This window comes from Prinia subflava, chromosome 1, assembly GCF_021018805.1.
Source record: "Prinia subflava isolate CZ2003 ecotype Zambia chromosome 1, Cam_Psub_1.2, whole genome shotgun sequence".
NCBI classification, from domain to species: domain Eukaryota; kingdom Metazoa; phylum Chordata; class Aves; order Passeriformes; family Cisticolidae; genus Prinia; species Prinia subflava.
Window position 1 is genome coordinate 131986743 of NC_086247.1, and position 16533 is coordinate 132003275.

Here is a 16533-nt window from a genome sequence, read left to right on the forward strand (position 1 = left end):
CTGTAAATATTTAGTTCTACATTCTTCCCAAATAATATTTTTTCTTCCTTAATTCTGAAGCAATGATTTCAATTAAAGAATTACTCTACAATTTAAAGACAAAAATAAATATAATTTACATGCTACTTACATACAGATAAGTAACACCAAAATGGCATTAATCCATTTTGTTAATGAGACTAAAAAAAGGAGTTGGGAATCAAACCAAAACATATTTGAGGGTGTTGGTGTCACCAACCATTTTCAATGTCAAAAGGTTTTGCTTCTGCATAGTCTCCATAATTTTTTTTGTTTGGTGTTTTTTTTTCAGTAGCTAAACCATCAAATATCCAAAGATTCTTTGGAAATACAAAACTAGCAGCCAGACACAACTTTTAAAGTGATTGGAAAAGTTTGGCATATTACCAGTTTATGAAGAAGCTCCAGAAAGAAATTAGAACTATTCTATTTTATTGCAATGAATTGATGTATTTTGATTAAAACTAAGAAAATTGGTCCTGTTGTATTTTAAAAACACAACTTATTTGCAATTAGATTTTTCTTCTTCTTCAGATAGCTGAATATAATGGAATAAAATGCCTCCAAAAGTTTTTCAATGTGTTTTATATTGATTTTGAAAGATACATTTTGTGCACTACCTTATTGCAAATAAATTGAAATTATTTCAAATGTTTTTATCCAAACAAACAGGTAGTGGTTGTTGGATACTTCATGGTCCAATTTTATTGGGAAACATGCCTGCAGGCTAACCATAATTATGAACTAATTTCATGCTAAGTATCCTGTGTTCAGTTAGAAACATTATAAAAAATGTCAAACTATGCCATTCAAAGAGACGCTGAAGCCTTCACCTATTTCCAGATACACAATTATTATGAACAATTTCAACCACACAATACTCTGAAGGTTGGATACATGCATTCAAACATTGTGGATTTGTAATTCCAATTTACTTGTTGAGAGTTTGGGAAGCCATGCGAAAATCTTGACATATTTGTTTAGATTCAATATACTTTTAAATGCTGAGTACTTGAACAAGTTTTTCTCTGAGCCTCAACCTGTAGAGCGGGTTTTGATCAGAATTTTACTTCTGCATCTTTATGAATATCAGCATGATTTTATAGGACCAGCCAATTGTTTCTGTTGTTTGTGAAAGGGATGGAAAATATTTACACATTCTTTGGGAAAGACTCTTCCACACATCAGAGCTCTGTTTAGTAGGAAAAAGGTGTTGCAGTTTTGGCCAAGGACCTCTGAGGTTCAAAGCCAGCGCCGGCTGCCTGCGATTCTGGGCTGCTGCAGCTCACCTCAACACCCCCTGTGACACAGCCATACACAGGCAGTGCCAAAGAAATTGGCTTCTTGGTGAGCCTTCTTGGATGCTGGGCTCAGAGAGAGAAGAGGCAGCCTGCTTCTGCCAGCACAGAGCTCCCTGTGCTGAGGGAATGTTGTGTTACGTACCCATAGTGTGACTGCAGTCCCTTTACACTGTCCAAGCAACATAGGCAGGGATGAAATCACTAAAGTATCTTCAAGATGTTGTTGTGATCCTCATTTTCTGGTGTTAACTCGTCACCCCTCCCTCTGGGCCTCCCTAGTTTACTTTGGCCAGGAGACAGCCCCAGGGTTTGCTGGTCCCAGATACCTTATTTTTTGCTTAGTCTAAAACTCCTTAACCAAACCAGGCACTGTTTCACATACAAACTCAGAAAATCAGATCTTTGAGGTGTGTCAAGATTGCTCAACCTTAAACTGTGCTACTTTAAATCCCTCATCAGTGTTGATATTGATCCCATTTTGTCTGTGTGCTGTGGTCCCTTTCCTACTGATAGTCATAGCCTTCACTTCAAGCTATTCTTTTAAAACATTCTGTGGAATGACACTGGTCACCTATCTTTCTTGTGATAGTATCACAAAAGGCTTTAAAGTAGCTTTTCCTCAGTGATACAAGAATAAAATCAACATTCATATGCTGTCAGCCAGATTGTGGACTTCAAAATCTTTGCTATTGTGCTCTCAGCAAAACAATAGATTTCCCCTTAGACGTGATTGAACACTGAATGCTTTATTTTATTTAAATTTGAGGTTGGAGCCATGGTGAAATAATCTGGGCTAGTTTAAGTAGCTAGAAACACTGAAAACTTCTTTTGCTGCAGGCAAGTGTTGTGTCTGGATAGAACAAGAGTAGTGATGTGGCTCTTGTCCGTGCAATAAGGGATGTACCAGGTGGTTTGGGTGTATGGCAGCAGGAGTGGCTGTGTTCAGGTGCGGTGTGAGTAAGGCTGGGAAATAGGCAGCGTGTGGCAGTGCGGGGAAGGCCAGCGGGGAAGGGTGGAGGGGAGTGGCAGAGACCAAGTGCAGCGGGTGTCCTGTCAGCAGAGCAGGGTGGGTGGGAATAAGGGCTGGCGCCAGCGGGGACAGCGATATGGGGGCAAAGTGTGCCTGAGAGAGGGGGTGGAGGGGGGCCAGGGACAGGTGGCTGCCGTGGGGGTGCACGGATGCTGAGACAGCAAAGCGCTGCAGCAGCGTGTGGTGGATGGTGGTGACAGTGGCCTGCTGCTGGACAGGGAGGGTAGGAACTGCTGGTGTTGCAGAGAAGGCAGCTGGTCCTGGGGCAGGCAAAACTTTCAGATGTTTTGCCAGAAGTTGTTTCTGCATGTGGTGCTGGGCTTGCAGCTGCAGCAACCTGTATTTGTCTACTTCTTCTGGTGTAAATGTGATAGGCTGCTGTGTCAAAGGAGGGGAGGTGGATTTACTGTACACTTCTAGGTCATTGAGTGTGTCACCATACTTCTGCATAGCATTGTCACAAAAAGAGTCTGAACTGCCTTCTGCCCGGTTCAAGTCCATGTTTACATCATGTAGTTCTTCTTTGGTCTCTGTTGAATTAGCAACAGAATATCTGTTGGAGGGAAAAGCACCAGGGAAATCATTTGGTACTGGATCACAGCTTTGTATAAAGGGCTGCACTTCACTAATGAAGAAATTGGTTTGTTCCTTTATTGCTGTGTTCCTTTTTATGCTTGGACTCTGATAGTCGGTTTCAATTTGAATTATGTCTTTAAGAACACAATGATCATAATCAGTTCCAGGTGAAAGTGTAACATTAGTTATCTCTGATGCTTCAGAGTTGTTTTTCTTCACATTGTTTTCCAATGAACTAATTTCATTGTGTCCCATGTAATTTTTACCTATGGTTAGCACTTTCTCTGGCAAAGGTAACGTTGCGATGTCATCTACTGATGATGAAAACTGAAGAGCAAAGTGACTTTGTGAGTGATCCTTTAATTCTATCCCACTGCTGATTGAAAATCTCTCTGAATCATGCATTTGTTCCTGGGCTTTCTTAGACTGCACTCTTTCTAAAAGTAACTTGGCTGTCATTGACTTTCTTTTTCCACATATGTCTTTTGCTAGGTTTTTGGAAGAGCAAGTGGCAAAGTTTTTAGGCTGACTATTCACATTCAGAGAGTTGGAATATGCAGTTTCAGCTTTTCCTGGTTCAGCGTTAGAACCTCTCTCAGCATCCTCTTTTGCTTTGTTGTCACAGTTGTCAGTCTCTTTTGAGAAGGATCCTGAACTGCTGCCTCTTGATATTCTGCTGCTAGATGATCTTTCACTGCTTCTTGAATCGCTGGTAGAACCACTTTTGGATTTGTGGTGACTTCTACTCCTACTATGTGCTTTGCCAAAATGCTGATGTCTACATCTGCTGTGTTTAGACCTGTTTCTGATTTGTAAAACTTTATGTCTTGAACATCTTCCATATTTAATTGTGCCACGCTGAATACAGTTTCTAGTTCTGTGACTATGACAAAGATAATCCTCGTCTGTATCATCAGAAGTGAAAATACACTTGTGCTTTCTGTGTTTACATTTGTGCCTTCCATCTGTCTTGCTTTTTCTTTTACAACAACAGAGCAAATTGTTTCTTCTGTGACTGTTTGATGTGGGACTCATGTAGCTCATATAGCTACTCGTACTGCTAACTGAAGTGTCAGAATAGCTGGAATGTCTGCCTGATGAGGACTTTTGAGGAGACGGCAATCTCCAGCATCTTTTGTAACTTCCACGTCCTTCATTATCTGAATACCTGCTGTTTGAACTGGATTTACAGCTAAAGACACTTCCACTAGAGTCTTTTCCACTGTCACTTGTATCACTGCTGCAGCTGACCACATCTTGAATGGATCTGGAGTTATTTTGGTTCTCACATTTTTCTTCAGAATCAATTAAATGACATTTTGCAGATTTAGATTTTTTAATCCTAGACATCAAAGCAGAAAAGGAAATGCTTTCGTTTCTAATGTTCTTAGTTTTTCTTTCACAGCCATAGAAATGATGCTTTTTAGGTCTTTTCAGTGTTGTTGTATAAAGACATTTTTCTGTCACATAATCCTTTTGTGAGACATCAAGGTAAGCAGGCACTTTGGGTATATTTTCATTCAAATAATCTGCAATGCTTTTTTGACCATTTTCATTAATTTCTTTCCCTGTGTCAGACTCAGCTTTTTGCTTGGCCTTTCTAGGGTTTAGGGAACCTTTCATCTTCTTTGGTTTCAACAAGTGATTATCTTGTTCGTTTGACATTTGCTTGTGTTTTATTAAACCTGAGGGTTCGTATTCGTCTGCAGTCTTATTTTTAGAGAGCTGTTTACGGCTTAGTTTGTTTTTTTCATGCTGTTTACCCTCCCTGTGATTTAAAGAGACTCTGAAGTCAAAATACAATGGATTACAGCCATATGAAATACAGGGCTCAGTTTTTGTAAACAAAAGTAATTCTGTGGGCCACTGCAGAGCAGTGGTGCCATCTTTGCTCACTACATGGAGGAAGGGCAATGCCTGGGGCTTGACTTCTTTAACCATGGTCTCCTTTGCAAGTGTTTCCATATTTCCATCTGAGGTTTTTGTAATCTCCAAAGATCTTTCTCTTTGTATCGCTCCAGGACTGTCATTAATGTTGCTTGGACAGGTCAGCTCAGGTGCTGGCTGTCGTAGCAGCTCAGATAACTGGTCAGGCAGGTGGGCATTGCTGTGCTTGTAGGTGTTCAGCTCTGTACAAAAATTGCTAGCTTGGCATGAAGATGAAATGGGAGTTTCTGAGAATTGTTCAGGGTCATTCAGTTTGCTCTCTTGCTCTGTTTCTCTCATTGAAGCAGAAAAATTCAAATTTGAAAGCGTTATTTTGACTTTAGAAAATGAAGGATTAGCTCTGAATTTTTCTTCTGATTCCCTATCAATACTTTTATCATTTTCCTTTAGCATTTTAGGCTTTGCAGCTACATGACTTGATGCATTGTTATCCAAACCCATTTGGTCTTGTGTAACAGGTGACTCTTTATCCAAACTTGCTTTCAGCTGTTCCTCCAAAAGTGTGACAGAATGACAGCCTTCAATAGTTTGCTTTTTTTTATGGCTGAGGGACTCACTACAATCATTTCCTTCTTCAGAATTCTCGCTGAAGACTGATGCTGAGGACTCAAGCTTCAAAGGGACTTTTTTAGAGAAGGAAAAAGACACTCCTGCCCTTTGAGAGGTATTCTTGCTACCTGGGAACATTTGTGGGATGTGATTTCCAAGTGCATGGTGTCTTTCAGCTGGGGGATGGTGCCTACTTATTATAAGTTGCTGTTTCTCTAGTATGCTTTTGGAGAAACCTTGTCCTTCACTTGTGATGGTTCTTTGAGAACTTGCTGTGAACTTGCTGCCCTTGTACAGGAAAATACCATCTGGTGATTGCTGCTTTTCCAGGACTAATCGGGGGGCTTTAAGCAATGGTCCACTCCCAGTGATGCTTTAAGGTAAAAAATAAAGAAAAACAAAGCTGTATTAAGTAACCAAATTATGACAGAGCTTGCATTTGACATTGTCTGTCTGGTGAAGGAGGGTGTCACTCAATTTTTTAAAAGGTAAAGCTAAGTTTCAACAGCATAAATGTGCAGTTTACCATCTTGGGCTTTTATATGGGCAAGACAGTTTTTACACATAGAAAATTACACATTTTAATGTCAGCACATGAATGTTCTTTTTCAGTTATGCCCATGTACAAGCAGTACAAATATTGTTTTCACACCAAATTTATATTTAGGGGAACCTAATCTGTGGTAAGTCTTCATTTTCTGAAAGACCTCTGCAAAGAAAATTGTACCATGATCAAAAAGATTTGCTTCCACTTGAAGCATCTGCAAAATCAAACTCTAGAAGAGGAAGAGAAACTTTCTGCTTGCTTAGGGAAGAATGTGGTTTTTTTACCTTTATAAGAGTAGATTCTTATTTTATCTTTATTCCAAAATAAAAGACTTTGCAAAACATTCAAAGAGGCATTCATACTAAAACTATCAGCAAAACATTGATGGGAAAAAAAATCACAACTTCACTGGTCTCATTATCAACCATGATTTGACTTACTTTGCTACATTTTCTATGTTTTGCTTCCATTAATTAAATTATTCCTCTTTTCAAAATTTCTCAAATTTTAAATGTGATTTAGTTTTCTTGTAATTAAAATAAAAAAAGTCACCTAATCTAGGGCCTTAAAAAAAATGGCAAACCACTGATTTCTTGAAACAGGTAATTAACTGAGACTGAAATGACTGTTGCCATTTTGTGCTAAAGATGTGACATATATAGCCACCATAAAAGTGTTTTTCCAAGATATATTTTAAACACACTTTTCATTAGACTAATGAACTACAGTTACTATCAATGCGTTACTACAGTACACTAACAAGAAAAAAAACCTGGAAACAGATTAAATAAAGAGTTTGATTAAAAATATAAAACATTTTAATTAAATGTAAATAAATTAAAACAGTTGGATCTATCTGCATATAAGCTGTCTATAATTGGCAATCATGTTTTATAAATGCTATAAAAATACATTAATCTTCAACAAGGGGAAAGACAGAAAGACTCCCTGGAGTAGGGTCAACTCATAATATGAGAATATGTGAGCATTTCAGAGAATATATTTGCATTTGCCAGAAATTCAGCATCAGAAGATACAAATTAAACCCTATTTGTATGTTAAGAACAAATTATCTCTTGGAGAAGGCATATAAAGAAATCTTTTTTGAAGTCTTCTTAGAATAGCAAAACAAAATTTTTCTGTGCGGAAGATTGAGAATAATTTTGTTGTCAGCTTGGATTAGCTTGTTGTAAGGAACTGTGTTTGAATTTGAGAGAACTTGAGAATGTCATCCATGCTCAGGAATGGTAACAATTGTATGTGTGTAGACTTCTGCTTACAATGGCTAACATTCTGTCTTTCCTGAACAATTGGGAATGCTACCCCTCCTCCAAAATCCTGGCACTCATCCTTCCCTGAGCCTATTCGTGATTACAGGGAGGAATAGCAAGCTCTTTCTTTCCACACTCTATGCAAAATATTATGGACTCCTGGTTCTTTCTAAAAGCAAACCTTCTCTTTCCCTCCCAGATTGGTTTTGGCTTTCCAATTATCACCAACATTATTGGTCTATCTGAGGCTGCATCTTCAAGTGCATGGGCATAAAGGAAGCTTCCCACAGGCAGTTACATTTGTTTCAGCAGATTTGTATGAAAATGGAGTCATAATCATAAAAGTGATGTATTAGCACTAAACTGTTATATGTCAGCCAATTGCTCAAAAGCAATTACATAGGCCAAAATGAGTTTGTAATAAACTCTGAATGCAATTATTTCCAGGGTACAGTACTCTTCAGATGAATTTAAAACAATGCCAGTTTATTTATCTGATTAATTCATTGTGGTCATAGATTAATACAAGCAATTGGTCTGATGGCAATCTATTCTACTGAAGCATTCAGTGTCATTAAACAAAGATTTCTTAAATTAAAAGGTTTACTACTGCAATCTTTGTCCTCTATCTTGATATTAATTAATAGAGCTAACAGTGTTATACCAACTTAATTCAGTTAATTCAGTTAATTACTTGTTTTTCGTTCAAATTGTCCTACAGAGAAACTGAAGAATAATCCCAGTACTCTAAAAGTAGTAAAAATTATTCACAAAGGGTTTATCCTCGCCTATTAACTTACGATCAAATGTAAAGACAGTCATACTAATCTCTTCAGATCAGTTTGGATAAGGTAAAATGGTGATACTGTAAAAGTGTCTTCAAAACATTCCATCTAGAAGACATGAGAATATATACAGGAGAGAAAATGACAAACTTTCAAACAGCATATAATTAAATCAGAGGTTTTCAGTGTATGGTTTGCAGAGCAGGATCATTTGGAGTTGAAGACAGCTGAAAACAGGTTACAGTACACACAATCTCCGTACATTGCATTGTGTAGGAGTAAAAATATTATAATTTCTTCTGGAAAGGGGGAAAAGAGGGAATAAAACCTCATTTGACTTTTAAAAACTTGCCATTCTGACTGCTTCCGTAACTCTGCAAGCTGGTGGAGTCTCTTGAGTGCTTTTTCCTGTTTCTTCTCGTCTTTCCATGACTTTGAAGCCACATTTCGAGCAAATTCCCTCTGTTTTAAATCTTTCAATCTCTGTGTGAAAAGAATATAAACAGTAGGGATTAGAGATGTACACAGCAGATATAGTTCCTTTCACTCAATTTATTCATTTTTCATGAAGTTAGTATGTAAATGGAGAGTAAAAGTATACTTAAAATACTATAATAGTGAGAAGAGATTGAAAATGTTATTTTTATTAACAAAACAACATGATTTGCCCTCTGCTATTTATCTGATAAATGCCTACATATGAATGATAACTTTTTTGGTTTCTTATAAATACACAAATGTTCTATTGTGTACAAATACAGACACAGAACTAGAATCCATTTAATGAGGTCAAGATTTTCCTATTTAATTCATTGTGTTCCTAACCCAGGAAGGAGGTTAGGAACTGGCTGGATGGCTGGGCCCAGAGAGTGGTGGTGAAGGGTGCTGCACCCAGCTGGCAGCCAGGCAGCAGTAGTGTCCCTCAGGGCTCTATGCTGGGGCCAGTTCTGTTCAATATCTTTACTGATGTCATGGATGAGGGTATTGAGTCTTTCATTAGTAAATTTGCAGATGATACTAAGCTGGGAGCGTGTGTGGATCTGTTGGAAGGTAGGAGAGCTCTGCAGAGAGACCTGGAATTGTTGGATGGATGGGCAGAGTCCAATGGGATGGAATTTAATAAGTCCAAGTGCCGAGTCCTGCACTTTGGCCACAAGAACCCACTGCAACATTATAGACCAGGCATGGTGTGGCTGGACAGTGCCCAGAAAGAGAATGACCCGGAGGTGTTGGTGACAGCAGCTGGACATGAGCCAGCAGTGTGCCTTGGTGGCCAAGAAGGCCAAGGGCATGTGGCCTGTGTCAGGAATATTGTGGCCAGCAGGAGCAGAGAGGTCATTCTTCCCCTGTGCGTGGCACTGGTAGGCCACACCTCCAGTGCTGTGTCCAGCTGTGTCCCCTCAGTTTAGGAAGGACATTGAGTGCTGTGTCCAGCTCTGCCCCTCAGTTTAGGAAGGACATTGAGTGCTGTGTCCAGCTCTGGGCCCTCAGCTTAAGAAGGACATTGAGTGCTGTGTCCAGCTGTGTCCCCTCAGTTTGGGAAGGACATTGAGTGCTGTGTCCAGCTCTGGCCCCTCAGTTTAGGAAGGACATTGAGTGCTGTGTCCAGCTCTGGCCCCTCAGTTTGGGAAGGACGTTGAGATGCTTGAGTGCATCCAGAGGGGGCAACAAGGCTGGTGAGGGGTTGGAGCACAAACCCTGTGAGGAACAGCTGAGGGAGCTGGGGGTGTTTGGCCTGGAGAAAAGGAGACTCAGAGGGAACCTTATCACTCTCTAGAACTTCCTGAAAGGTGGCTGTGGTCAGGTGGGAGTTGGTCCCTTTCTCCAGGCAGCAGCTGACAGAACGAGAGGACACAGTCTCAAGCTGCACCAAGTGAAATGTAGGCTGGATATTAGCAAAAAGTCTTTTACAGAAAGGGTAATAAAGTATCAGAATGGTCTACTCGCAGAGGTGGTGGATTCACCATTTCTGGATGTGTTTAAGGAAAGACTGGGTGTGGCACTTGGTGCCATGGTTTAGTTGAGATTAGGGTTGGATTGGATTTGATGATCCTGGAGGTCTCTTCCAACCAAATGATTCTGTGATTCTGTGATTCTATTGAAATGTAATCCACAGGCACATACTGGAATAACTCTGAGCTCCTATGTGTAATATATTTTATAGTTCTCTATTTGCACATGCGTACACAGATGTGTGGGGACTTATCTGTTGGTTTTGTACCTTTCTAAGGCTGTATTACTTTCTCAAAGAAGGAACTACTGTCTGGAATAATTGATCAGGAAACTCGTTTATAGTTATTTTCACATTTTTTTAATCTCCTCACACATCTATAAATCAGGTAATTGCTGTTGGAGAGAGCAAAATTCTTTGCGTTTATTACATTTTTTTATTGCCTAATTTTGCACTGCCGATAACATAAGGAAAAGGAAGGAGAAAACATAAACTAGAAAGTGTCAACAGCATCCTCTGCAAAAACACTGTGATCTCTAGGAGTCAGCAAATCACATCTAACCTTACAACTCCCCAGTTCAGAGCCATGCTTCCATACTCCATGGCAGAAATGCCCTCCTCCTTCCCCACTTCTCCAGTGTTTGAGGAAAAATGTTTACAAGCTGGGAGGGAGCTCTGGTGTATTCATCCAGATGCCCAGACTGGAAGCTTTGAGGACCAGAACCTAAACTAAACTGCTGCAGTTGCTGGCCCCTTGGTCCAGAGGTGGCTGCGGCCATCTGTGTAATTTGGAACTACTGTATCAACACCAGGAAATGCTAAATTTTCCATGGAGTGTTTTTTGCAAAGCAGATTTGAAGAAAGGTTTAGACATCACAGTCATTTTTAAACTGCTGCTCATATTTCAGCATCTATACCTACCTGAATGTCCACCAGCATCTAAAGACCAACACTCCAATCACTGCCATCATCTCATGCTGTGGTTTCAGTACAGCAGGGCCAAAAGATCAATATGCATCAGTAGGATAAATTGAAGGCTGAACAAGCATTGTAAAAGCAAATTCTGCTTTTTGCATCTCAGGTATGGGGAGCAGTCTAGTTATGGCACAGAGCTGTACAGTAGCCAACATGCACCTGCTTCTGAGAAACAGGGCTGGGGGCAAAGAGTCCTCAATTTGTAGAGGTCAAAAAATTATCAATGCATGAGAGAACTGCTTTCTGGAGAGACGTCTAGCTTTTGTCACTAGATTAGAACAAAGCAAATGGTTGAAAACACCATCTAAGGAGATGACAGCTTTTTTTTTTGTCCAGCTAAGATGAAAGAATCCAGTAAGTGGCAATGACATAATATGACAGAGAGGCATAGAAAAACACTTGATGGAAACAGGCCATACAAAGACTGTGATTTCTTTCTGTGAAGAGTGCTGGAAAGTTGTAGTGAGCATCTCTCACCACTGTCACATCAGCTGTCCTTCAAATATGGGATTTTTTAAAAGTCAGATAACATCTGTGAGAGAAAAATAAGTGCTGAGAGACTAAGAGCAGAAGTTTTTTGTTTGTTCTCAGTCTTTTGGACCCCAAGACACATGCCTTTGAGCACTGATCTGGAGACAGGGAGAGCTGGTCTGTGCACAAATCATCTGCTCAGGGAGCTTAAGATGGGTCTCTGGCTCTCAGTAACCCCAGTGGTTTTGCACAGACACTCCCTGTTGGATGAGGAAGAGAAAGCCAGGAAGTTGCTCAAGGAACTGGTGCACCACCAACCAGCAAGAATCATCATGCTGCCTAGAGCCTGATAAAGTTTAACCATTTCATCAGAACTATCTACAGTCTGTCAAATCTGTATGTTTCTCTGTAAAGTTTTTATCACCCAAACATCCAGTACTTCATTGAACTAGACACTGAAACAGGACAGCTGCAAAGTCCTCTTTAAAGCTCTTAGGCTTCAGCCTCTTGGAAAGAAATGGTTGTCTCACCATATCTTTAGCTCTTACCTGTCTCTTTATGTGCCCTCTCTCACTATCCATTTGTCCCTTGCCAGGCCAGTCACACAGCACTCCATTCCCTCAACCTCATTATTTGCAATTGACAGTCAAATGGATGAATAGGTAAGACAATGTTACTTTTGGTTCAAGAAAGAAGCTTTAAAATAATATATTAAAGCCAAAGCTGAAAAAAAGAACTCAGAGAATCTTCCCAGAACAAATCCAAATGTTCTGTCACCTAGGCAGTATTTACATGAGTGTAGAGATATTTAAGCTGTGAAGATCCTATTCTCCACAGAAAAAAACATGGGAAGTATTGAGCCTTATTAACATGTCCAATATGAAGAAAGGGCAAAGAAACACATTTATGAAATGCCCCTTAGGGCGGCTTGCTATGTTTAAGCTGTCATCGTGAACTGTTCAGCTCACACATAAAGCATTCATGAGGAAAAACAGAAACAGTTTCTACCTGTCAAGGAAACAAAGAACAGTGTGAAGCCAAGAACTATGGAGCACAGTACTGAAAAGCAGTGCCATTTCATTTCTTTGACAGTTAGGATGATAATCAAAAAAGCAAATGGACCAACACTAAGAAAAGGAGTTCCAGCAGTATTTTTTGCTCTCTAATGGCATGCAGTGTGTGTCAGGGAAGTAAAGGAAAAGAAATGTAGGTAAGCATAGCAGAGAACTCATCAAGTGGAGATGAAATCCAAGAAATCAAAAGCGCTACAGTCTGAGGAGAGAAAGAGCTCTCCCTGCACATCCCCTCAGCAAAACAAAACAAAGCTGCACTGCCAAAGTCCTAGTTAGGAGTCATAATGAAATTTGTCAGCTGTATTGGATAGATCATGGGACTGCCTGCTGAACCTGCAAAGCCCTGGTTTTCTTCACTAATAACCTGTGCCAGGCTTCTGACGAGCACAGATATTTTCTGCAGGTGGGGTACAAGAGCATGCAATTGAGCAGGTATCTGAATGACAACCCCAAGCTCAGCAGGCATGCTTGAAAATTAACATCGCTTTATACAGCAATTGCATTTTTCATGTAATTAGGTACTTAACTGGGCATCCAAATACAGGCATGTGCAATAAAATATAATTTATTTAATACCTTCCTTGTGTTCTGTCCTTCACCTGCTACAAATACAGTTGTCATGCAGTTATAGTGCATTTTTAGACTCATGTTCTATTCTTTCTAAGATTTTTGTACTCGTGTGTGTGGACATTTTCATATCTAAATCATCCCCTTTTTTATAACCACTCACAGAGACTGTGAGAAGACTACAAAATAATGTTCATTGTCATGGAAAGATTTACTTGTAGGACTGGTCTGAGTCCCATTGGCTCTTCTGTCTAAGACTCAGTCCAAAACTGCTGAATCTATGCTTTGCCTCTTATGAATCACCAGGAGATTCAAATGAGCTGCATCTTCAATACCTACTTTTGCTAGACATCAAATAACAGTGGTCAAATATTTGTAATTTAGCAATTTCTTCCCATTCTTAATGTCTGGGGAGTTTTCTTTTTAAAGTTGTTGCTTTATTTGGGCCAGTACTTGCTTTGCACTGACCCATGAGCACCTGAAGAATACTCACTGCTGGCTGCATTTGCAGTACTGAGTTTGCTTTCTGTCCAGACCTATGATCCTGATTTCTATTCTTCCCTGTGCAAGTAAATGTTTACCTGGATTTCTATTCTTTTGATCAACTCCAGATGCCTTTCTTCACAATCACTGGAAAGAAATAAGCACTTTAGGGACCTAATCACCTGTTTTAAAAGCAACTGTCTAAAACATGAGGGTTAAAGTGAAATGTAAAAGTGCCTCTTTGTTTTCGTTGTGTACAGATGTTATTAAAGGTGTCTATCTTAATTTTCACAGGGTGTTCCTTTATAAAGGAGACACGGCTGACCTCCCAGCTAGGGTGCCTTTGAACCAATGCACACAGCATGGGCTGGAGGAGCTGGATCCCACTGCTCTGCTAGAAAGTTGGGAGCTAATTGCCATCACTGCGACGTGGTGGGAGGAATCAAGGGCTTAGTCCACAGGCCCACCTGAGAAACTGCCCTCTGGGACAAGGGAGCAGAACCAAGCTGGCACATCTCTGAGGAGGTTACACCAATCCTGTGGTGTAAGAGGGAAGGAGAATGGCATGGCTGAATCAAGACCTGCTGGTCAAATGGGGGGGCGAGAAGGAAATGGAGAGGTAGTGAAAGCAGGGACAGGTATCCTGGGAAGAGTACAGCCATGCTGCTCAGTTGTGTAAGGATCAGTCAGGAGGGCCAAGGTGCAGCTGGAGCTGATCTTTGCAGAGGATGAGAAGAATAATAGGGAGAGCAGGAATGTCAGCCAAAAAAATGAAGGTTAAAGAAAGCATACTGCCAAATAAAGAAAGCAAAGAAGATTGGTGAACTAATAACAACAAATGAGGAGAAATTTGAGCTACTCAACAACTGCTTTGCCTCATTCTCAACTGGCAAGTGTCTCAATTTGAGGACCATAGGACTATGGTACTAGGACACAGTATTACTTCTCCTGAGTATTCTGCCAGGGTCTTTGCCACTTGATAGATTTTACAGGGGTTCTCAGTGGTAGCTGCTTCATATTCTGGGAAGAGCTGTTGCAACTATACTGAGTAGCAAATCCTCTTCTTCTTTAATTAGTGTAATTGCATGGATGTAAATAGAAAGCATCTTTGAGAAAAAAAGTAATTTTCTATGTATTAAGCTAGAAAATGTCATTTTAGGTGTTTTTTTTTGTTTTTTTTTTTTTTTTTTTTTTTTTTTGTTTTGTTTTGTTTTGTTTTGTTTTGTTTTGTTTTGTTTTTGTTTTGTTTTTTTTTTACCATTACATTTAGAATATTTTTGTTCTGGAATATCATTCACAATGCAGCCTCCAAACTATTCATTTTGCATTCCAGCCCTAGGTAAAGTATATATACCACATTAGGTATATGTCTTCTGTTGTATTTAGAGAGCCTTCTTTGAACCGAAGTCCTTGAATTAATGTGAGTGTTTGAGTGCCTGATTTGCTTCAAAGATTTATTTCCACTCAGCAAAAAGGCTCCTTAATTAAGTTCTAACCAAATTCACCATATAAGGGTTAATTAAGGAAAAGAGGAAAGTTAATTTCAGTAATTATTATCTTTTAACCTGAAACTCTAACATTGGAACCAAATGCATTATTTGTAAAATGATTTCACACTGCAAACCATCAAATGAGAATGATAGTCACTAGAGAACATAATTAAACTTCATATGTAAAGCTTACACTGTTAACTTGCTGAGTGAAAGTGAGGAAACAGCAATGGAGGAATTTGTCTTTACTATGGTAAAGAAAATCCTAGAAATAAATTGGAAAAGCTATTATATACAGGAATTAGCAATGAGAGATGAAGCTCAAAAAGTAGCTGATGAATTTTAATTTGTTTTACCCATAAATAGCTACAGATCTCTTTGAAGTGTGTGCAAGTAATTATTTGTTACGGTATTTTTTACTGTAGTCAGCTGTAACAGATTTAATACTGGTAGTGGAAGTGGATGAGAAGACAAAAAGAATATCCTGGTCTGACTGGATTTGGGAATGAGGTGATAGCAGGAGGGAGGGAAGCTCACTCCTCAGACATGTCCTAGAGAATCCATCTATCAGTGAACGAGGTGCTGATCACAGATCTAACCTGAGGGATAAATTACAGATGGCCCTTTGGAGGGCTTGTTTTTTCATGTCTTCAGAGAAGCTCTTACTGTTTAACCAGACCTGCAAATATTCCTGCTAAATAAACTGATTTCATCTATTGCTGTATGAAAGAGTCCATTTATGGATGCTTTCCATTTTAGAAGGTCCAATTGTGTTTCTTGTAAGAATCCCCCAAACAAAGTTGAAACAGATACATTTGGAGGCTGTTTCCATAGGGAAGAGGACAGAACATGCACTTTGTGCCAGCAGCTCACTCCTGTCAAAGCCTGAACTGTTGAGCACTCATGTTTCATGTTTCATGTTTCATGTTTCATGTTTCATGTTTCATGTTTCATGTTTCATGTTTCATGTTTCATGTTTCATGTTTCTATCAGTTCCAGCAAACATATTGACATAGGCTCCACCAGTCTGGCTGCATACTGTGGATTCTCATTAGATGTATTTAGTGTCACTTTGGAATACAGAGCAATTTATCCACAAAAATCAACACATTTGAATGATGAAAATCTCAGGGCAGAGTCTGTGTCTTCCCTTCAAGTTCATATATTACCTCACTTGTGTACCAAGGGTATTTGGACCTTTCTTAGATCAAAACCATTAGATATATTTTATTTTTTTTTCCTTTAAGCAGCTAAAAGAAAAGAAACTAGCATTAGAGATCCTGGCAAGGCTAGCTCCGTTCAGAAAATTCAGTACTTATTCTAATCTTATTTTAGAAATGAAGACTTTCCACATGTTTTCTCACCACTTTGTTTTTCTTTGTTTTAACTGTAGCAGGCAGAATGCAAAATCACCTACATTTTAAAGAAGAGAGAGTCTAAATTATCCCAGAATTCTACAGGTGAGTCCAAAACCTGGCCTCAAACTTTCTTCAATGTCA

General features: G+C 39.4%; 1 protein-coding gene across 1 annotated transcript in view; it reads right to left on the reverse strand.

The window, feature by feature from the left end:
- Window positions 1-996: 996 nt before the first annotated feature.
- The window catches only part of ZNF804B (zinc finger protein 804B), a 237384-nt gene continuing 221847 nt past the window's right edge, over window positions 997-16533 (reverse strand). The window contains exons 3-4 of the mRNA XM_063412658.1: window positions 8377-8507; window positions 997-5794 (exon numbers count right to left, since the gene is read on the reverse strand). Of these exons, the coding sequence (XP_063268728.1) occupies window positions 2113-5794; window positions 8377-8507 (3813 nt within the window). The 3' untranslated portion in view covers window positions 997-2112. The remainder of the gene's footprint in view (window positions 5795-8376; window positions 8508-16533) is intronic.